The sequence below is a fragment of the Colias croceus genome, chromosome 8, assembly GCF_905220415.1.
Source record: "Colias croceus chromosome 8, ilColCroc2.1".
In the NCBI taxonomy this organism is placed as follows: Eukaryota; Metazoa; Arthropoda; class Insecta; order Lepidoptera; family Pieridae; genus Colias; species Colias croceus.
In genome coordinates this window covers 1,875,721-1,899,479 of record NC_059544.1, presented here as the reverse complement: position 1 = coordinate 1,899,479, position 23,759 = coordinate 1,875,721, and the positions used below count along the sequence as shown (strand labels likewise).

The 23,759-nt window shown below is 32.4% G+C and overlaps 1 protein-coding gene across 1 annotated transcript in view; it reads left to right on the top strand.

Moving 5' to 3' along the window:
* Positions 1-8,376: 8,376 nt before the first annotated feature.
* LOC123694098 (protein dachsous) overlaps positions 8,377-23,759 on the top strand; it is a 218,056-nt gene continuing 202,673 nt past the window's right edge. Inside the window, exon 1 of the mRNA XM_045639407.1 lies at positions 8,377-9,856. Coding sequence (XP_045495363.1) covers positions 8,501-9,856 — 1,356 coding nt within the window. The 5' untranslated portion in view covers positions 8,377-8,500. The remainder of the gene's footprint in view (positions 9,857-23,759) is intronic.

The following is a 23,759-nucleotide window of genomic DNA, read 5'->3' as shown; positions in this document are numbered from 1 at the left end:
TTACAGTGCGAGATAAGGGTACAGAGTATAAATAATTGTATAGTGTTATCATAACGTTATCCACGGATCAACCGACGTCCCTATCCACTATCGAGGGAGGCTCGAAATTGGCGTTCAAAACGGTATGCGAGCAACCTGTTATGGCGGGCGGGAGGGGAGCCGCCGACGCCGGCAGTGCCTGCGCGAGCCTTGCCGCGACCGAGCGCCTCAACGCCGACACACGTGCAGTGAAAACTTGTGCCAAACAGTGCTACATAGATTCTTGTATTCAGTGTTAATTCGGATTGCAGTGTTGTGCTTTGTGTGTGCTATAAACGTATGATTATGAACGGAACTGCGTAAAGGATTCTGGAGGTGGGTTCCAAGTTTCGACTAACTTGCTAAGTTGGTCCCGCTTTTAAGCTAAGGCGTAAGCTTGCGTATCACTGTGCTCTTAGTAGACAAGTAGCTTTGCGTAATGTGTACTTTGCAAGGGCTCTACATGTGATTTTGTAAGAGTTAAGTGATGTAGAGTTAGGAATTTCTTACTATTTCGAATTGGACCGGTATTATGAATAAGGACATCTTGCCATAAAGCATTTAGCCCTTTAAAAGGGTTAAAAAGTCCATAACGAGCGATACACTCAAAAAGTTTCGATCCTTGAACTTCAAATACTAAACTGTTATCAAAACCATGTCTATCTCCTATAAATAAGAAGAAAACACAGGAAAACGTGCTCACCAATATTATACACATGCACGAAAGCTTTCAAATGACCAGAGCTTTCAAGTTGTAGAGACACAGCAGTAGGTACATAAAGTTTGTATATTTGTGATTAAGTCACGTGGAAAGAGAGCTAAACGCTCTTATATCACAACGATCTTCCAAAGTTTCTTTCCAATCCATAAATAGACAATTTAGAAAAAGATATACAAAAAATTGTAAAGTCTCGCAAAGTAAACAATCCCCATAGCTCATCCTCCTACGTAGCCTTAATCTCGCCACAAATCCGAATCTTACTCTCAGTCGTCAGGCATTCGCACCTGGCATTGTCTATAAAACCCGGCCCATTACGCTTTATGGACTCGGCTTCAGATAACACATTTTATTTCTAATTACTTTTAATGTCAGACCTAATGTATCAAGGCTTTATAGCATCTAGCTCAGGATAAACGGTCTAATTCGTAGACATTTGTTAAAAGTTATTGCTAATTTGGAGGTATAAGACATAAGACTTTAATTACAATGTGAGGACATAAAAATCAGAACTTAAGTTTCATATAAAATATGTTAATTATTTTTTTAATCCTTATAAATTCAGGTATCTTAATTGATTGAAAATGCTACCATAAAATCAATATAAATCAATGTATCATTCAATATTATCTCTACCATAATGAAAACAGTTAAAAGTACTATGAAGGTTGAACTAAAATATTCAAACTATTTTGATAGCACAGACTGAGAAGTTATCTATGGAATACCTTTCTAAAGATACAGGATTAGGAAAGATAACGCAATAAATAGTTATCAGTAATACCAGAATCAATTATAATACATAATATATAGTTTAGATTATTTATAAAATAATTAGTATCTTTGTCTATACAAATATTATAAAGAGGAAAGGTTTGATTTTTTGTTTGTTTGTTTGTTTGTATGAATTGAATAGGCTCCGAAACTACTTGGCAGATTTGAAAAATTCTTTCACCATTCGAAAGCTACATTATCCACGAGTAACATAGGCTAGGTTTTATTCCTGAAATCCCACGGGAACGGGAACTATGCGGGTTTTTCTTTGAAAACGCGGGCGAAGCCGCGGGCGGAATGATAGTTTAAAATAAGTTAAATTATTAAAAAATCTCTACAAACTATCTACTATTCATGAAAAACAATATAAATTGTATTTAACACTTGTTAAAAATGTATTTTTTTCATGAAAAGCTCGCTTATTAAATAGATCATATCAAGAATTCGTACATAACTTACGATTATTTAGTAAATTTAAGAATGAGTGTGAACACAAGAAAACCAAATAGATATAAATATTAAATCTAAAATTTCATGACAACTCTATCTAAGAAAGCTTCCCAAAGCTTTCAACAGAGAATAAATAACTTTTCCTTGAATTTGCTTACAGTGTAGATAAGGAAGCAATTTAATCTAATTATTTATAGCAATGGTGAAATTACCTGTCCATACGTAATACAAACTTGATGACTTAACTGTTACGGACATTTTTTAATTATCGTTCAAGCTAGAGAAGCTAGTTTTTCTTACACCTATAGTATATACATGGTAATCATTAGGATACAATTGAACACTAGTTTTTCAATACTGTTTTGTAACTATGCAATTTTTGATACTGTTTCGATAAAGAGATTGTTGCGTGAAAGAATTTTATAAATTTAAATCTATACTAATATTAAGCTGAAGAGTTTGTTTGTTTGAACACGCTAATCTCGGGAACTACTGGTCCGATTTGAAAAATTATTTCGGTTTTAGACAGCTCATTTATCGAGGAAGGCTATATATCATCACGCTACGACCAACAGGAGTGGAGCCACGGGGGTGAAACCGCGCGGAGCAGCTAGTGTATTATAATCCTGCCACTAAGTTGAAGTTAGAGCTAAAACTTTAAATTATATGTCCGATTATTATGTTTTAAATAATCTATTACTAAATTAAAAGATAATATTTTGTTTAAGGTAGGTATTATGTTTCATTTGAATTTTAATCAGCTTAATGATAACTTAATACAGTTGTTTTAAGTAAAATTAACTTCTATATCTATTATTAGTATTACGGACTTCCTAACTTATAAATATTATAACAATTATAGTCCAACACAATTTATTAATGAAACTAAAGGTAAAATTAATAAACTTTGATGAATATTCGTATAATATTTTAGAACAAAATGGTATTTGATAATGTTTGTCTGGTCTAGAACCAGTTTTAATAAAAATATTTCTGTATTAAACCCGGTTGGCGGAAAATGTTCCAAAGCTTTAATATTTGCATATTATTGCCGTTTTTGTCAATAAATGATATTCTAACGCATTTCCTCAATTAACTACATGTTTTGTATTATATTACATTTCAGTAGCGTAATTAGCATTGTAATTAAAATAAATTTATTATAACTACTAAAAAGTGTTATATATACTATATAGTATTATTTTTGATTTATGATGGACGTTTCCGTAGATAATAGAAAGCAGTATTTTTCGTGGAAGACACACATAAAACTGATAAGTAATTTATATATCTTTGAACTTTTGAGTGTTGATCAGTAAAATTAGCTTGTGATCTAAAATTATAGTTATCCCAATAAACTAAATAATACTTTACAGTTTACACAATAATGTCCAATTACCTATTGGAAAAAACGAGAGCCTTGTTTTTTCTCCAACATTAAATAATTTAGGATTTTTTTTTCTAAATATATCTAAGCTTTTAAAGGTTTTTATGTAAAATTATTGGTTTGTTAATATAAAAGCTTTTATTAATCTGTCATTAAGAATAAATTATTGTCGAATATTATTGCCAAAAACCATAGCACGATAATTTTCTTTTCCGCTCTTTTAACGTTGCCAAATCCAATTATATTATAATTATCGTATGTTTTGCCGTGTATAAATGTCACCATCACTCTTCCGAAAAGACAAAAATAATGTACAGAACATACAATATATTTCTTTTATCGGCGAAAACGTCCAAAGATTGTATTACTTACTCGTAAATTACATCAAACGGTGTAAGGGGACAGAATTTACACTGCTTAATAAAGAAATAACACGAATTTTAAGTTTGTTCCTCCTACGCGCCATTTTGAATTTGCCGCCATGTCTTATTGGATATTTTAAGAATGCTAAAGTTATTGACAAAAATTGTTCAGGTATTTTATGTGTTTAAGAAATAGCTACAGGCGTGTTGAAGCGAGTACTACAAAGCATCGATTGATAACCATCATATTCAATGCAAAGTAGGCTATTGGAGTTTCTTTATGCGAATGGGCTCTATTTTTATTTAAGCCATCATTGTGTTGGTCGCCTTTTTATGGAAATTTTATGTAGGCATTCCTTATTCGAATTGTTGTAGAATACGTTAATAATGTTATAAAACGAACGTTTATCAGCTCGCATAGCTGCGAGTTATGACAACGTTATTCTATTTAGCATATTTTATAATATACCTATTTTTGTTATAAGATAAATATCTAGGTATTTATTATAATATCATATTTGAGCTTAAGAATGACAATTACCATCTGTCTCGTATTATAAACGAATGAACATGATATCACGAAAAAAAGTTCAAAATCAAACAGAACGTAAAGATTATCGTTAAGAAATCGCACAATAACTTATTCGCGTATAGTTTAATCTTTGGGAAGGAATGGTGAACGTCCGCCGGCCGCAGTATGCGCGGGATTTTTGACGTTAATTCACTGAGGCGGCTTTTTGGCCATCGCCGACGCTTTGCGAGCAATTTGATACATTTTTACTTAGATATATCTCGCTTTTTAGATCGCTGAATAATTTTTGGCGTTTCTGTTCAGCTTGTGTTACACGATTAGCTGAACGAGCATTGGGTTTTTTGCGTTTAATTTTTAATAAAAGCTGATAAATAAGTTGGCATGCCATGCCATGGGCTATAATATAGCCTATGGCATGGCATAGATATAATATAGGTATAGGTACATATTATGTACCTATACCTAAATTTACTCAACTGTAATTTTAAATTAACTAAATTATTATTTAAATTACACAAGTGATACAAATAAAATATATATACGGTTAGTTTTAAAAGATTACTAGAAACATATAGTTATTCTAGAAACTCTACCAATTTTCTACATAGGTTCTACATTCGATCATTATTTAAAATAAGTGCTCACTTATAATGTACTTTAAATTCACTTAAGATAACACTTCCAAGTTATTCTAGGAATATGATCAAATTTTTCATTTAGATATCAGTAAAACGTAGGACAGCATAAGTGCATAATATTATATAAATGGCTGCTCTTCACGAATCGTGGCTGGCAATAAAAAAGTAATTTTATTATCTAGACGACGCGAATGCTCGGATACGAGGATTTTGGAACTTGTTATTTCACTTTTTGTGATATATTTAAAAAATTCTTGCGTTAAATATTGACGCAATTTATGGCGATGCTGCGTATTTGTCTGGATCAATAATATTTTGTATATATCCTTCATAAAATATTTATAATATTCTTAACCCTTATTTGTAATAGGATAATAAAAATTACTTGAACCTGTTAGCTTTGTGCAAAAAATCAAGTCAATCGGGTGTCCCGTTGCTCTGTCTGCTCAGCACTATAATATCATATAAATATAATATATTAGACATGTATAGAAGTAAATTTAGAGAAATTATAATATGTTTCATAAAATGCCTCTATAATCTATTTATATATATATAAAACTCAAAGGTGACTGATATAGTGATCTATCAACGCACAGCCCAAACCACTGGACGTATCGGGCTGAAATTTGGCATGCAGGTAGATGTCATAACGTAGGCGTCCCCTAAGAAAGGATTTCCCGAAATTCTTGCGGGAACGGGGAAAAACGGGGATGCACGTACAAAGTCGTGGGCGGAAGCTAGTTTAATTTAAGAATGATCATTCATCATGCACTTATCACACTCGCAGGTCGATCGTCGATCGTTGACTAAGCTGAATGTATACGAAAATTTTAAAAGCTGAAGGCCTTAAAAGGCATTTATTTCACCATGTAAAAAGCGAACGGCACACCTGCTAACTACACAGTTAAATCCTAGTGTGTTATTGTTTTAAGTAAAACAATAGTACCTAAAATTTGTTCGCTAATAGCGAGCCCAATGCTACCTGCGCATACGCCAACAAAGGGTCCTTACAATGAAGCTCTGGCCAACGAACAGACGGACATAAAAATATATTTGTTCTACCTATTGTTAACGTACAAAGTTGAGATAAAATTACGTGTCATTAGTTTTGATTATTTAGAAGGCATATACGTGAATATGTCTGTACGTTTAATAAATAAATAAAGAAATTATTTATTCCTTGTTAATTATCAAATACGCTATGTAAGATATAGTATTTCGAGATATATAAGCATTTTAAAGATAGTCAATAGATTGATTTACGCTATAGTAACATCTCCAGGCAATGTATTGTGAACATTTTCCAAGTACCATTCAGTAGGTACTTAGTTGTTACAAGATTACGTAACAATATATTATAGAGTTTAAAATTAACTTCAAGAATTATAGCCCATTAAGTGCAATTGTAAAATATATGTAAATCTTGATTAACATTACAGTCATAAAAGCCTTAGCCAATAGTACTCATTTGTGTTATTGCCAAAAAAAACAATAATTATAATTTTCCTTCGTTAGTACTTAAATTGTAAATTATAAGTTACATTGTTATAAAATATAATAATTTATGTGAGGAAAGGCGGAATTATCAAAGAGAATATTTTTAATTTGTTGTGAAATATTCTAGACGTAGCAATGTTTAAATTATATCTATCTTGATCACTGTTTATAAATAATCATAAATGATTTTTATTTGCGATAAGGCAAGTGTGCAAATTATAATATGCGGGTGTGAGATTTTATAAGAGAACAAAAAATTAATGGCTTTAAATATTCATTTAATTTTGACTTATGTGTTATGTATTTTACGTGTATTAGTATCTATTATAAATAGTCAAATCATAACCACTAGGTACATAGTATAAAACAAAATCGCTTTCTCTGTCCCTATATCCCTTTGTATGCTTAAATCTTTAAAACTACGCAATGGTTTTAATAGATAGAGTGATTCAAGAGGAAGGTTTTAGTATATAGTTTATTAGGTTTTAGACAAAGCGGGCGAAGCCGCGGGCGGGAATATAGTTATAGAAATAAAATCTAAAATTTTAAGAACTCTATCAAGTCTGCCTAAACACAATATCCATATTAATCCGTTTATTGTATATTTGTAAATATTTCAAACTTGGTACAATAAATTATTAAATAAAATAAATAATACATTATTTCTTTAAATTAATAAATAATAATCAATAAGTAAAAAAAATCCAATACAAAAAAATTCTTACCACACTATTAAGAACTTCCTTTTGTAATTAAGTTGTAACATGACATTCGCGATTACACATTAGCACTATTGCAATGTAAAAATGTATCAACCACTTTGCACACGCTATCTGCCATTCACCCAGACATCGCCACGGGTCCCGCTAGTGTTAATGGTGATACCGGTCTTAGGTATTCAGCTTAGACTGTGAGTTAGCGTATAGCGAGTACATTTTTTTAAGTATTGGCATTAGGATAGAATTAGGTATTAAAAAAGTACTTATCGTAAGCCATGATATAAGTAAAGAATAAAAGTTGAATAAAAGTTGACAATGCATAATTCTTATTAAAATTAATTCTACTTTTTATAAATATGCGAATACTTTCCATTTAGAAGTTCTTTTATTAGTTTTTAGACTTTGTCTTCGAAAATCATTAGATATTGCCTCATACCACAAAAATTGTAGTAGCGTGTTCTAGTAAAATCGCTTCTCGCTTATCAAAGCTAATGTGACTACTTCCTAACGATGACATGTGTATGAATTATTAAATAATCGAGACCGGTGCTTCTCTTTGAATTTGTGTGAAACTTAGTAATTTCCGATTAGGGTCTAGCTCTATACACTAAATAAGGTTTTAAAAACGTAAAAAGTACTTTTGGTTCATTTGGAATTTTAATAATTGTCGGGTTACTTATGTACAGCTATTTCTTCAAATTGCCCTTTTTATTATAAAGGTTAGGTTTGCGTAATAAGTTTGTTTTATTAATTACAAATAAAACCTAATGATTCACGATTAGTTATGAATTATACAACGTGTTTAATTATATAAAATACATTAATTATTTCTAACAAACAACGTTAATTGTGAAATTGAGTGAAAGTGCCTGGCCATCATTTTCCTGAAATAACTTTCCATTCTATGTGCTAATTAGTAATTACTAATTATATTGCACATAATAATTTTAAACAATTATTTAATTAATAAGTAACATCCGCATACATAAAATTTATTTCTTTCAATTCCAGGTGTCAGTGACAATGCGCGAGCGGTGAGAGCAACAGTCGCGCGATGTTGCGCGCAATTATCTGTCTTCTGGTCGCCACGGCGGCCGGCGAGCACGTGCGTGAGTTCACCGTCCGAGAGAACGCCCGCGCCGGCGCCCTCGTGGGCCACCTCGGCGACGAGCTGCCCGACGCCGCCCCACCGTACACCATCGTCCCCGTCCCCGGCAGTGCCGTCAATGACGACCTCAAAATAGACCCCCACACCGGAGAAATACGGACACGAGTGCCATTAGACAGAGAGAATAGGGACCATTACGCTCTAGTCGCTATCCCCGCTAGCGGTGATAATATCCGCGTAGTCGTCCGCGTATCCGATGAGAACGATAACGCTCCCACATTCCCCACCGCGGTCATGAACGTTGAGTTCTCCGAAAACACACCACGAGATGTCAAGAGGAAACTCAATCCCGCTAAGGATCAGGATCTAGACATTTTCAATACCCAAAGGTATAATATTGTGTCAGGGAATACAGATAACGCTTTCAGACTATCTTCACATAGAGAACGCGACGGCGTTCTGTATTTAGATTTGCAAATTAATGGTTTTCTCGATAGAGAAACAACAGACCATTATGAGTTGGTCATAGAAGCGCTGGATGGTGGTACACCACCTTTGAGAGGAACAATGACTGTAAATATTACTATTTTAGATGTAAATGATAACCCTCCAGTATTCGCTGAAAGCGCGTATTCAGCTATGATACCTGAAAATGCTACTGTAGGAACAGCTGTGTTGAAAGTTTTCGCTACTGACTCAGATGCAGGTGAAAACGGTTTCATTGAATACTCTATTAATAGAAGACAGAGTGATAAAGAAAACATGTTCAAAATAGACCCAAATACAGGAGAAATTACTGTAAATAAAGCTTTAGATTTCGAGACCAAAGAATTACATGAATTAGTCGTTGTCGCTAGAGATAAAGGAGCACAGCCCTTAGAAACAACAGCATTTGTATCCATACGTGTTACTGATGTAAACGATAACCAGCCTACAATTGACGTGATATTTTTAAGCGATGACGCTACCCCGAAAATATCAGAGGCGGCGCAGTTAGATGAATTCGTGGCTAGAATATCTGTGCACGATCCTGATTCGAAAACGGAGTACTCAAACGTTAACGTAACTTTAAGCGGTGGCGATGGACATTTCGATTTGCGGACGCATGATAATATCATATACTTAGTTGTAGTTGCTTTACCGTTAGATCGCGAATCTCAGTCTTCGTACACGCTGAATGTAGTTGCAACTGATAAAGGTTCGCCTCCATTGCACGCTTCGCGTATAATCAATCTGCGAGTGACGGATGTTAACGATAATCCCCCGGTATTTCTCGAAAGCGTTTACAAAACTAGTGTACCAGAGGCCGCTGCGCCCGGTATTCCCGTACTGCAAGTGTCAGCTAGTGATGTAGACGAGGGTGAAAATTCGGAAATACGTTACACTTTGCTTCCCACTCCCCAGTCTGATTGGTTCTCTATCGACGAGCGTTCTGGTCTAGTGACAACTCGATCTCGTGTCGATTGTGAGACGAATCCTATGCCGCGTTTGACGGTAGTGGCGAGTGATCGTGGTAACCCTCCGTTGTCGTCAACGGCCACGTTGCTAGTGACAGTGTTGGATGTGAACGACAACGAGCCGATATTCGACCAATCCTTCTACAATGTCACCGTGCCGGAGAATGAAGCAGTTGGCAGCTGTATTTTAAAGGTGAGTTCTTAACAATTTACTTTATGAATCCAGTAAAATGTATTATTATCGCTCTTTAAGAATATAATACAAAAACTAAATCACTTTATAATGGTTAACATATAGTATACAACTACCATTATATGCAACATTAAGTGATAGAATTGCTCATTGTCACTTAAACTTCACTTAAATTCCCATAAAAATGCGGCAGAAACTTTCTTAAAAACGCAATCTTTTAGAAAATACAAACTTCATTACCGCAGCCAATTAAAGCTTACTGCCGTTAATGATAGCTATACGCGACCAATATTTTTCTATAAGAATTTAAATGATAGAACTTTCTCTGCGTGTCCATGATTACAGCTTCCGATGATACATTTATAGGCCGTCCAGTCGTACGTATTAATCATAACTGTATCGGATAGAGTCATTTCGTGATTGTAGGTATTATTACGCTATTTACTCTTAGAAAACTTTTGGAAACTCGACCATTAACCCACATGTAACGATATGCTTCATTATACCCGGTCTGTATTCAAAATTTGTGAAAGTTTATATTAGTCGTGTCGAATGATTATGTCGGGTTGTCGCTGAAAATGTCAGTGAAATGTCAGTCGGCGTTTAGAGCTGTTGCGATGGAATAATTGTGGGCTATTGGATTCCTTCCTGGAGTAATTCTTGCAATATTCGCTGTGGGAGGTAAAGCGTATTCTATTAGCAGAACGAAGATTCAGCATAAAGGTTACGGTGTTTCAATTTGCGGTTATAATAAGTAAGTATATTATGTATTATTAATGTACAAGTAAACGATTATCGGTATCGTATCGTTGAAAGACTAAAATAATGTATCCTTGGTTATCAATATTAGGCAATATGCTATTAGTAGATATAATATCAGACAATCCAATGTAGAAGGGTAAAAAACAAACAATATACCTATATCGCACATTCGCACAATAGTAGAGCCACAATGTAGAGCTCACCAACTCTATTATTGATAAGGCGGTCAAATTAAAAAAAAAAGCTCTGAAAATAAGTTCAGAATTTGTGTTCCAAACAGGAGAGTTTTATGCAAATATTTCGTAGATCATATTATGAATACTCTATCATGCTTTAATTAGACGTTATAACTATTTTATGTATTTTAATCAAGTTAATCCATAACGAGGACCAGCGCCCGAGAGTTAATACACTCGCCTCCCCTTTATCCTCCATCATAACGAAGCGCGAACGCAATATATCTCGGAACTTATTTAATAACAAAACTTTACTTCGTCCCACTAAAACTTATCGACAATCTTTAAACATTGTTCGTACGCAATTACGATAAACAAGTCTCGACAATTAGTTATTGAGACAGATCAATTTCTTTTATCTGCTCCCCGCCCGGGATGCGAATTTGTTAAAAAACCACCTGATTTTCATTAAATCTTATCGGTCGAATCCGTCAGGTAATAACTTACGGTTAATTCGTTTTAATATACGAAACATAGTCATAAGTGTGGGATATATATCTATCTCGTGGAGTGATGCGAGTTTCGGCGAGGTTGGATCGCATCGCAAATTGCGATCTAAATTGAAATTTAAACAGCGTATGGTGCCTTAGGCGCTTCAACCAATAAGCTTTTGGCGAACGGCGGGCGACTTGAATCGTATATGACAAGTTTGTATAAAGTAATTTGCTATCGCTAGTTTATATGGGTTATTGTTTATTGTTCTTTTAATTTCGTTGTAGATAATTTATGTTTATTATGTCATAATGTTGTTATTAAATGATTATTTTTAAACTAGTTTACGCGATACTTAAATGTTTACGTTTTCATAAAAAAATGGTCTTTGTGGCTAAATGGATAATAATTAATATCCTATGTCATGAGTTACGGTTGATATTATAACCTTTTCAAACTTGGCGAAAATATTTGGACCAATTAAATAATTTAATTGATTTTGCACCTGTAGGTGTAACTTTCAATACATTTATTATGTAACTGCGTGGGTGTTTAACCTTGTTATGCTTTGGCTAACGTTTATGTTTGCAACTTCCGTTCATATACATATTGTTAAATATATTGTAACAACTTAATTATGTATTCTTCCTTTTATTAAAAAAAAAAAAAAAACAACTAAGTAATATCTTTTTGAAGTGAAACTTCTTTAGACGCGTTGAGGGTATAATTTCAGGGTTGCATCATGGCAATACCGTCACGTCATGGAGTAAGGCAACGATTTTGTACCTTTGAATCTAAACAAAGAAGTTTCACTTCTGACACGTATGCTACACGCACGCTCTTTTTTTCAAATCTTTACTATTACAACAAGAAAAATATTTCGTAATACAATGCCCTGTACAATAATGTATTACACATACTAAATTCCCTATATGTTAATATGCATTAAATTCTCGTATAAGGTTATCGGCCTAGCCTGTAGCCATTACGTATTTACGTTAGAACATCGCACGTGATTTGTATTTCTATCGTTTCATTATATTGGCATACTTTGTCCTATATTACTAGCTGAAGATGCTTTATCAGATTCCCTTATAAGAACAGAAGTAGATAAGAGATTTTTTCGCAAACGGGAAGGGTTAGTTGGTTCTGTGAAAGCATTATGATAGATGTTCGTGATATCCCCATTAGTAAATAGTAACGGGTTTTTTCTCGGCGCTAAAAACGATCAAGTGTTTCTTGGCAGTATGTAACCGTTTGTAGGGAGGAATTTAAAAACGAATTGTATTTTTAATGTTAATACCTCTATTATATACATCTATATTGATGAGTAAATTAATATTATTTAGGTAAAATTGGACTTAAAATAATAATTTTTTTAGTTATGGTCGATTAGAATAATTTTAATTTATAAGAATATTTTAGCAATGTAGTACTAGTTTATATATATTGTTTATATCAATGCTCGTTGATAGAGCAACATATCCTTACCTTTTTTGTATTTTATACACTAGTTGAACGTCGGTATATTTTTGTAAGTGTCTATTAAAAAAAAAGTACATACACGGAACTTAGAACGGAATAGCAATGAAGCCTTAATTTTACATTCACTTCTCTATTTGATTACACAGCTTACATTCGTATTTAACATGTTATATTTTCAATGGGTTTATAATAGTCCATTTGAACGTTGTAAATTATAAGTTACAATGTACAGATTAGATTGGATATGATCACAAAGCGATCGAGATAGCAGCGTACGTGTGCCTACTTCGGAATCGAACTAATTGTATACAATTGTTAGATTGTGTGAATGTGTGGAGCTATTTAACATTTAGGTCTTGTATATAGAGACGTAGGAGCTTCGTAGGAGTTAAGGCTGAACTTGTTTTGCGGACTGTACTTTAATGAAATGATTTGATTAGGTTCAACTTGTGTTTCTTCGTGTAGCTGTCTAATGACGACTGACTTGTGTCGTATATATTATGTAGAAATAATAATTTATTTGTATGAAACGAAAATAAATTTATTTATATTTTATTAAATTAAATGCTTATAAATCTGTACATGTATATTGTATATGCATAATGCAAATGGTAATTACTAATTAGTATAAAACTTGAAAAACAGGAGGATCTAAAATAAATATGTCCATTATTGAGGAAGAAGATTGTCAACGATATTATAACTGTATTTAAATGTATTAAACAGGAATAAATATAAAATTTTCCCATTTATACGCCGACGTACTTCAAGATTGTTTCCCAATACGGGTAATGACTGAATTTTAATCGTTATGCTTATGGGGCTTGAATAGACTGTTTCAAACGGTTTATTATATCAGAGTTATATTCTCATTCAATTACAATGTCCTCTATATAAAGGATACAATGAAAATTCGGAGAAATACCACACAGAAACGTTCGAGGTTTTGTATGTTTGAAAATATTGGTGTTAGTAATTTTGTAAATTATAAAATTGGGATGTCGAAACATAATTAATACCTACCTATAGATATTATGCTAAAATTCGACAGGTGATATATTATTAAAATATGGTTTTTAAGACTTATCAGTTTTTTTTTAATTTGTGGGTAAGTATTAGTTTAATATTCTAGCAACTTTACTTGAAGCATCACGGCTTAATGCCAACTGTTTCACGACATCTATTTAATACACGTCAGAGTTTATGTCAAAATATCATCAAGATTTATTACTTACGCTTTTCAGAAATAGCGCCCACATTAGCAGTCTTTAAACTACATCAGTAGCGGTACTGCCGGCTAACATCTTCAATAACCTGATAAGATACGGCAGCCATGTTGGATTCCGCGCGTTGCCATGGTTACCGCTTGATTGCGCGCGTAGGATGGGCACCCGCGTTTTTGCGTTTAGTTCGAAATTCCTAATTTATTTTTTTAATCCTTGGACTTGGTTTGGAATGAATGTATTTTAAGGTGACTTGAATAGGAATTCAAACATTAATTTTACGTCTTAAATGTTGTCAATGTAGGGCGTTATTATTCCACCTGTTTTGTTTGTCATATTATGCAATGTTTGATGGAAATATAAAACGCCTCGCATTGCAATAACGGCTCTTTGTGAGTTGTCCTTTGCATTGTCACAACTCGCCATATTTTATAAATACAATACGAGAACTTTTATTATCCCATTACGTCCATCCAGCAACAATAAATTAAATTATTGTTTCATAATACCATAGCATGCAGACTATGGGTGATCCTCTTATCTCGGTCTGCCATTTTAATGAATCTATACGTGAGTGAAGGCTCCTCAATAAATTGGTCTAGCAAAAGTTAAATAGTCGTAAACACCCGCAGGACACGTTCCCTTATGGTTCATAGTCACGCGATTGTTAATGATGTAACCGTTTAGATTTATGGCCCTGAATTCCGTTCAGAGCCTGAGATTTTAAAAGTTAATGGAAATTTCAAACGTATTATTTATTGTTGCTTCAAACTCGCTTTTTGTGTCGTATGCAAAATGTAAGTATTATTAGAGGGAAATACTGTTTTTGAATTTAGAATCTTATATAATTTTTTTTAAATATAAAGGCACAGATAATAAATTGACATTACATATTTCACAATTTAATATTTATTTAAATAACGTTAAGAAAACGTATACCTTTTCATCCCCAGCTTAGTATTTATAATAAATACGTGCCATTATGTAAATGAAAGTGCAGTTTGCATCACGATCATTCGATTTCGATTTCTCTCAAGATCACTGTCCATTAAGTTATGCGCATCGAAAATGAATAGCGTGCTTTACCTCAGATTAATTACTGATATAACACGTTGCATAAATCTTTTGTTACTGGCAACAGTTTTCTAATTTTAACTGTGGCAACTGATATAATGTTTTTTTTTGTTACTGGTTTTCTAATTTTACTGTGGTAACACGCATCATTTGTGTTATTTCCTATGCATATGATTGCTTTAGTTTATTAGATCGGTTACGAGGACGTTTATGTAATGATTTGCTTGTAATTAGCGTATTGTAATTTCCTTTGTTATGTATTGACGGATGTAGAGTCAAATGCATGAAAATAAGGAAGGGCTGTTTCTGCTGTCTGCTGCTTTCTGTTGCTGAAAGTAAATGAGTTTATTAATTTCTTTATATACTGTTAAAATATATTAATTAATGAACGTTATAAGCATATTTTAAACGAAGCTGTCCACCAAACTTTATTTTTAAGTCATAAATTAACAACAAAGAAGCAGAATGCAATTTTACATTTATAAAATATAAAAGTACATGTAAAAGGAAATAATTATTTATTCACGTTGATAAATATAAGACTTAATGATATCTCTCCCGTAATCCTTGGAATTATCGAAATAATTAATGTAAAGAACAAAGTTTATAGATAGTATGTGTGTGGTCAGATGTTATTTATAAAATTCTTTAACTGGTAGACCTTCAGTGTATATTGGGTCGAATCGTTAAAAAATTGTTTTTATTCCCTGCGTTTGCTAAGTACGCAGTAATGAGGCTGGCTTTTCTCATTAATAATTACAATTGAATTAATTACGACTGTAGAGCAAGTGGTATTTACTGTTATTAATGATGAAACTTACGCTTTTTAATTGTCTGTTAAGTATTTTATTGGTTGAATTGAGATGAAATAAATCTTCGATTAAAAAGTGTGTTTTATTCCATTGCTTGTTACTTGTTCTTCGTCGTCACTTTTCATACTAACATCAATTTATGAAATCAATCAATCAATTATTGTCCTAAAACGACAACTCAAATATATATTATTATTAATATTACTTAATTTTTATTTTTATACACGAAAACGGGTTTATACAACTATAACAAACCCCAGCATGTCCCAATAAACGCGATGAAAGTGAAAATTTACAATGGCGTCGTAAAAACTGACGTAAATGTCTGTCCTCTATCTTAATGAAATTACACTTTACCGTTCTTCACTTATACTAGGTTATTTATATCCATACTTAATGCCATATATAACGTAATTTAATGTGAAACACGCCTTTCGATTTCAAAGAGTATTTTGAAATATGTATATATTTTTTTATAAAAAACTATCTGTGCTCCGCGGTTTTACCCGCAGTGCTGTGTTCCTGTTGGTTTTAGCGAGATGACATATATAGCATATGACCTTCCTCGATAAATGGGCTGTCTAACACCGAAAGAATTTTTCAAATCGGACCAGTAGTTCCCGAGATTAGCGCGTCCAAACAAACAAAAAAACTCTACAGCTTTATAGTATTAGTGTAGATATGACGTTGACAGTCACGATTTTTTGTGTGTATTTAAAAAAAAGCTTAGCAATTATAACATAGTGAAAAGAGAGTTACACTAGGCGCATCCTGAAATGCAGATAATAAAACTCTACGTTCAAACGAGAGCAGAAATATAACCCTTTATTAACATAATTAAACAGACATCGATCATTTCGACATAAAAAATAAACTTACAACGAAAACAATTCTTATTTTATGTTAGTAAAAGATAAAAACAATCGACATTGAGAGTGTTTGTCATGTTTTAATAGCGCTGTAGATAAAAATGTCCACGGGAACATTACGGTATAATTCATTGCTAGTGTTAAAAAAGATTTATTATGCACCGTTCGGTTAGGATGCCTAATTATAGATTTCACCTTTATTTTCTGTTAACAATATTCCATGTAGGTATGTAATATAATGCAGATGATACATTGCTTTCTTCGGGCTTAAACATTCTACATTTAAACAAATAATGTGTATGGTAAACTGTAGTTTTAAAACATGATACTGGTTAGCCATTAAAAAAGAAAAAAAAGCTTCGAACTGTCATGTTTAAAATTCGAACGTCAATCCACAGACTTCATAGCGATAAACAACTGCCTACACATTGGGCTCTATTTTTATCGTTCCACAAACGCATGTAGCAATTAAGCATTGCAATGCGCATTATTATTCGCTTTATATAATACAAGAATGTCTTGTAAAATGATAATATGTCCGCGGACTCCCGCGTGTCTGATCGATTACATTCAGTACTTATAAGGTACGAGGATTAATATTTAGTTTTGTTAATGCTTTTTACTTTTATTGAAATATCGCAGTAATCTTACGCTTTAACAGCCTGAGTAATTACAAATGTAGAAATAATTTCATATTATGGGCATTATAAGATGAAAGCTTACAATGTATTGCCACTTATTTTCCAATGAGTTTCTATTTCAATGTCCTTATTTTATTTATTTCAATGTAATTTCAAACTATACTAAGTTCAGTTTTAAAATAAATCTGTTTTGGTGCTGTTTTCTGATAAATGTAACCAATAAATAATTAATAACGAATAAAATATTTTATTTATATTTTCATCGTGTCACTAAATAAGGCAACAGATTAATTATGAAGTTGTATAGTCTATGTTCAAGCGGAATTTCTATTATAAACATTATGGCAACGCATTCCGAATAGAGTCAGCCGTCAGGCCTTTTTAAGAAAAGTAAAATTAAAAATAAACGTCTTCAATATTGTAGATGCGTTGAAATAAATGTGTATTAAGATACAATATAAATGTCACAAGATGTAAGCAAAAACCTAGTTTTGAAAGGCTTTATACGTCAAGAATTTTAATGATGGCAATGTTTTTACTTCGTGCGCTATTGAATGGATATTAAAAATCGCATCTTAATTGCCTCTGATACTATATTTAAACTCCAATGACACGATAAAGTTACATCTAGCTTTTCTTTAATTAAAAAGCCATGGGATCATTTCTTTTTTCAAACAAGAATAGGTATCTAGGAATGGCTAACTTATATAAAATTTAATTTAGTTGGTCAACCATAAATATACAGACATCGAATATAGTATTGCCTAGATATGTTTAAAACAAGAAGCTTATGTGTATTAGATATAAGCTTCTTGGTTTAAAACACAGAACAGTAAAAACTAATAGAAGTGCTATAATGTCATAATTAGTATGAAAACCAGTGTCGCCAAACCCACACATTTAAATCGATAGTTATACAGTACACTACAAGTAAACTATGCCTTTGATTGGACAGCTTAATTTGAGTAAAAACTGACTTAGGTTATAAATTCAGCATTTCAATATGTAGCCTAACGCACCCTGTTACGGTTTATTTTAATATAACATCTCTAGGCATATTAGCTGTTTTGTTTCTCTTTGCTCAGAAATTCCAAATTCGAAAACATTCAGCTACTCCACAACAGAGGGCGTTAGTTTTCGATACATATAACCACAGAACAGTAAGAACATAATAGAAGTGCGATGAGGGCGTGGCCCACGTGTCACTAGTAAGGTAAGATCACCTAACTCGCTCTCAGTTGTGCGCAGAAAAATATTCGAGTCGGTTGTCAGCTGTCAAACCTTATTTCCATATTTATTCATTATTTAGAGCGTGTTGTTCGGTATTAGAGTGGAAAAATGATAGCAGACGAAATAATATCAGCAATCGAGGCATTTCATACCATCGGTAAGTCTTATTTTAATTTATTTTAAATATATTTTATGTTACAACTTCGCTTGTCGTAATTTGTCAAAAATTTATAAAAATATTAAGTCAAAATGAACCTTAATCCATAAGAAATAAGTACTAATATAGATTGAACAGCAAACAAGACTTTCTGGAATATTATTGAAATAAACAAACGAATGTCGGATTAGTGATGCATGTGGCGCATATCGACAGTATCGATACTTTAGAAAAGACAAACATTTCAAATATTAAATTTTATGCTATTTTTCCTTATCTTTCATTTGTCCTATTTATTTATAGATTTTCGAAAGAGCCTAATTTAAAAGAGAAATGGATAATAAATGCAACGTGACGAGTTAACTGGATGCCGAACAGCAATAAGCAGTCTAACAAAGGCCACCGATACATCAAACCTACGGCAGTTCCAAGATTTAAAATAATGCATATTTTCTGTTTGTTTTGTAAATATAGATTTATACTATTCTATTCCGTTTTTTATTTAAATATAATAATATGAAAAGACGTACTTAGTAGTAATAAACATACTCCAAAATGTGACACATTATCCTATACTCATATAATAGAAAGAAAAAAAAAATGCACAAAAATATATTTATTTGTGAATTATCGATAACAAGGCTGACATCCCTTAGAGCATAGCATCAGGTTAATGTCAAGTTAATGTTATTAATTTAGAGTGACACAAATTTCAACCTTATCTTTATGTGTAGAGGTTCAAAGTTATATGTATTGAAAACCAACGCCATCTGTTGTGGAATAGCTGAATGTTTTCGAATTTGGAATTTCTGAGCAAAGAGAAACAAAACAGCTAATATACCTAGGGATGTTATACTAAAATAAACCGTAACTTGGTTCGTTAGGGTACATATTGAAATGCTGAATTTATAACCTAAGTCAGTTTTTACTCAAATTAAGCTGTCCAATCAAAGGCATAGTTTACTTGTAGTGTACTGTATAACTATCGGTTTAAATGTGTGGGTTTGGCGACACTGGTTTTCATACTAATGATGACATTATAGCACTTCTATTATGTTCTTACTGTTCTGTGCATATAACTTTGAACCTCAACACATAAAGATATGGTTGAAATTTGTATCACTCTACATTAATGACATTAACTTGATGCTATGCTCTAAGGGATGTCAGCCTTGTAATCGATAATTCACAAATAAATATTTTTTTGTGCATTTTTTTTGCTTTCTATTATATGAGTATAGTATAATGTGTCACATTTTGGAGTATGTTTATTACTACTAAGTACGTCTTTTCATATTATTATATTTTAATAAAAAACGGAATAGAATAGTATAAATCTATATTTACAAAATACAAACAGAAATTATGCATTATTTTAAATCTTGGAACTGCCGTAGGTTTGATGTATCGGTGGCCTTTGTTAGACTGCTTAGTGCTGTACGGCATCCAGTTAACTCGTCACGTTGCATTTATCCATTTCTCTTTTCAATTAGCCTCTTTGAAAAATCTATAAATAAATAGGACTAATGAAAGCTAAGGAAAAATAAAATAAAATTTAATATTTTATAGTGATTGTCTTTTCTAAAGTATCGATACTATCGATATGCGCCACATGCATCACTAATCCGACATTCGTTTGTTTATTGCAATAATATTCCAGAAAGTCTTGTTTGCTGTTCAATCTATATTAGTACTAATTTCTTATGAATTAAGGTTCATTTTGACTTAATATTTTTATAAATTTTTGACAAATTACGACAAGCGAAGTTATAACATAAAATATATTTAAAATAAATTAAAATAAGACTTACCGATGGTATGAAATACCTCCATTGCTGATATTATTGTGTCTGCTATCATTTTTGGTCTCTAATACAAAACAACACGTCCTTATTAATGAATAAATATGGAAAAAAGGTTTGACAGCTGACAACCGACTCGAATATTTTTCTGCGCACAACTGAGAGCAAGTTAGGTGATCTTACCTTACTAGTGACACGTGGGCCACGCCCACATCACACTTCTATTAGTTTTTACTGTTCTGTGGTTTAAAATTAACGTTCTTTCAAAAAATTACAAAGGAGTTTTTAATCCATAGAGTATCTTTTATCAGCAAAAAAAGTTTATATATTCTAGAGATCAAAAGATAAAGTAAGTACTGGCAACAAATAGAAAAGAAAAAAAAAGCTGTTTATTGTAAACCAGTGATCGTGAACAATTGGTTCATTTAGTCTTATTTGATACACCTATGATACGGGGTGGCTGTGTCCAAGATATTTCTGCTCATGTCAGCTACATTTAACTTAGACAGCTAATGTGGCTAGAAAAAGATTGCATTACCCGATGCATTCCCACATCAGTACATTCACTTTTTATCGTTCTAGGGCTGGTACTAAATTGAATTTTATATGATACGATTAGTACTTTATTTACATATATTTTTCTTGTTATATTTAATTCGTATATTAATCAACTCGTCTTGCTTTTTACGTCGGTTGACAATTCATTGTGTTCTCAATAGAATCTGCTGACATATGGATCGAAATGGGTTTCAAGTAGTTAAAAAGTGTACCGTGTACCTATAGTACTGTTTATAGTATGTAGAGACTAGTTATTGTAGTTTGAGAATAATTTGGTAGTTTTTATATTATTATGAGTTGGAATCAGCTCTAAAATCTATATATATATAAAACTTAAAGGTGACTGATATAGTGATCTATCAACGCACAGCCCAAACCACTGGACGTATCGGGCTGAAAATTGGCATGCAGGTAGATGCCATAAGGTAGGCGTCCCCTAAGAAAGGATTTTAGAAAATTCATCTCCTAAAGGGGTAAAATAGGTGATGAAAACTTATACCATGAAAATTTATCTTTTCCACGCAAGCGAAGCTGCGGGCAACAGCTAGTGCAGTATAAAATAGTTTTATATTTTCCATTTACATTAAAATTTAAATTTTGGCAACGCTACAATTCATAAAATGTAGATGTTATATGTAGAGATGCTTCTTAAAATAGCGCGAAATAACGGAAATTGAGCTACAGATCTTTGATTATTGATTGCGAAAAATAAAACAGCTTTTTATTGAGCTTCTATTTTTTGTCAAAGTTGTTCTACTCCAATTACAATAAATAAATTCGATCCTTAAAAATTCAATAAACATTCGGAAACTATAATTTATTATATTCATTACACATAGCTGTTAATTACTAAACCGTTATAGAAATTCAATTAAAACGCGGTGTGCTGTCTTTTTAAAAATACTTTTATAACATTTTAGTCACTTTTTAAACGGATATTAAGACTATGGTGTAGCGAAATTAATCGAGAAATATGATTGGATATTAATCGCATCACGTTAAATGTGAATCTATTATCGCGTGGAGTGGTAAAGTGTGTTTTATGTCTGAATATTAAGGTGCTAATTTGTGTGTGCGTTCGTCGGTTATATTTTTACCCACTAGGCTTTATTCAAAGAAGTTAAGGTCATTGGCTGGATTCCACAGTATGAAGCGATATTGTAACGACACAGATGACAGGCGTGCTCAATCGGGTTTAAATTTTTAATATTCGTTTAATTTATTAAACGCGTTACGACAGAGTGGACGTGTGATACGTTAGTTATTTTAATATGGTCAGTGGAGAATTGAGAATGTTGGTCTGCAAATTGTGTTACAAGTATCAGTGTTAATTTTGTGATTGTACCGTTCGATTCTCACTAGGTCTTGTCACATTGCAATAAACAAGTGTGTGCATAAAAAATATAATACGTACCTAGTATTTTTATTATTTTCTTTACCTTTTTACCTGTGGTTTTCTGGCAGAGATCCCTGCATAGTGATAAGGCCGCCCTTTGTTCAATGTTAATTTATTTAATGCAATATTGTTATGTTGTGCATTTGTTTTCTTGTACAATAGTGCTAAATAAATAATAATAAATATCCTGCTTTTAGCTCTAATCCTATCTATTACTTAGATAAAATCAAAATCCATCAGCTGTTTCATCGTAAAGGAGTAACCACAAGTTTCTCACCTATAGCATGTAAGGGTAATATATTTAATGCCGAGAGAAATCTGTAATCCATCATAATTCATCTTTCATTCAAGTACCGGACGCTTTATTCCTTCCTCTGGCTATTTGAATCTTTTATAGGGTACGACAGAAATGCTGATTTGGTATGATTTCGATTATTTGGTACTCAGATAAACGGTACTAATACTGTGAATGCGAAACTCTCTCCAAATATTCGTAACTAGCTGTGCGGTGTGCCCCGCAGTGCTTCGCTCCTGTTGGTCTTACAGTTATGATATAGCCTAAAGCCTTCCTCGATAAATGGGCTATTTAACACTGAAAGAATTTTTCAAATCAGACCAGTAGTTCCTGAGATTAGCGCGTTCAATCAATCAAAGAAAAAAACTCTTCAGCTTTATAATATTAAGGGCCGATTTTTCATCATTTAAAACTTATCCGTCCAATAAAGTATTACACGATAATATTAAAATATCACTTGTTAAACATCCTTATTACCTGTATTTGACAGTGTACTGTCAAATACAGGTAATAAGGATACATTTTTGAAATGGTAGTTTAATACATTATTCAACGAATAAGTTTTAACCAAGGATTGAAAAATCAGCCCTAAGTATAGATATAGATTGTTTTAATTTGGTTATCCACAAATAGCTACTTTATGCATCTACATTATAGTATGTGCGATAAATGTATAGTCTATATATCTTGCCATATTTTGATCTAAGCATATTTTGCCAGCAATATTGTTTTGTGCTTATTGAGAACAACTATTCATTTCAACAAAAAGACATGATAAATTACATTTAATCAAACATTGAATGCAAAATGGAAACACTTTTATACCATACGATTAAAAACAAGTTACCATAACCTTTGGAATGAAAATTTAACCAACTCATGATAAAATATAATTCCAAATGTAAAATGTACGGAGAATTCGGGCTGCACT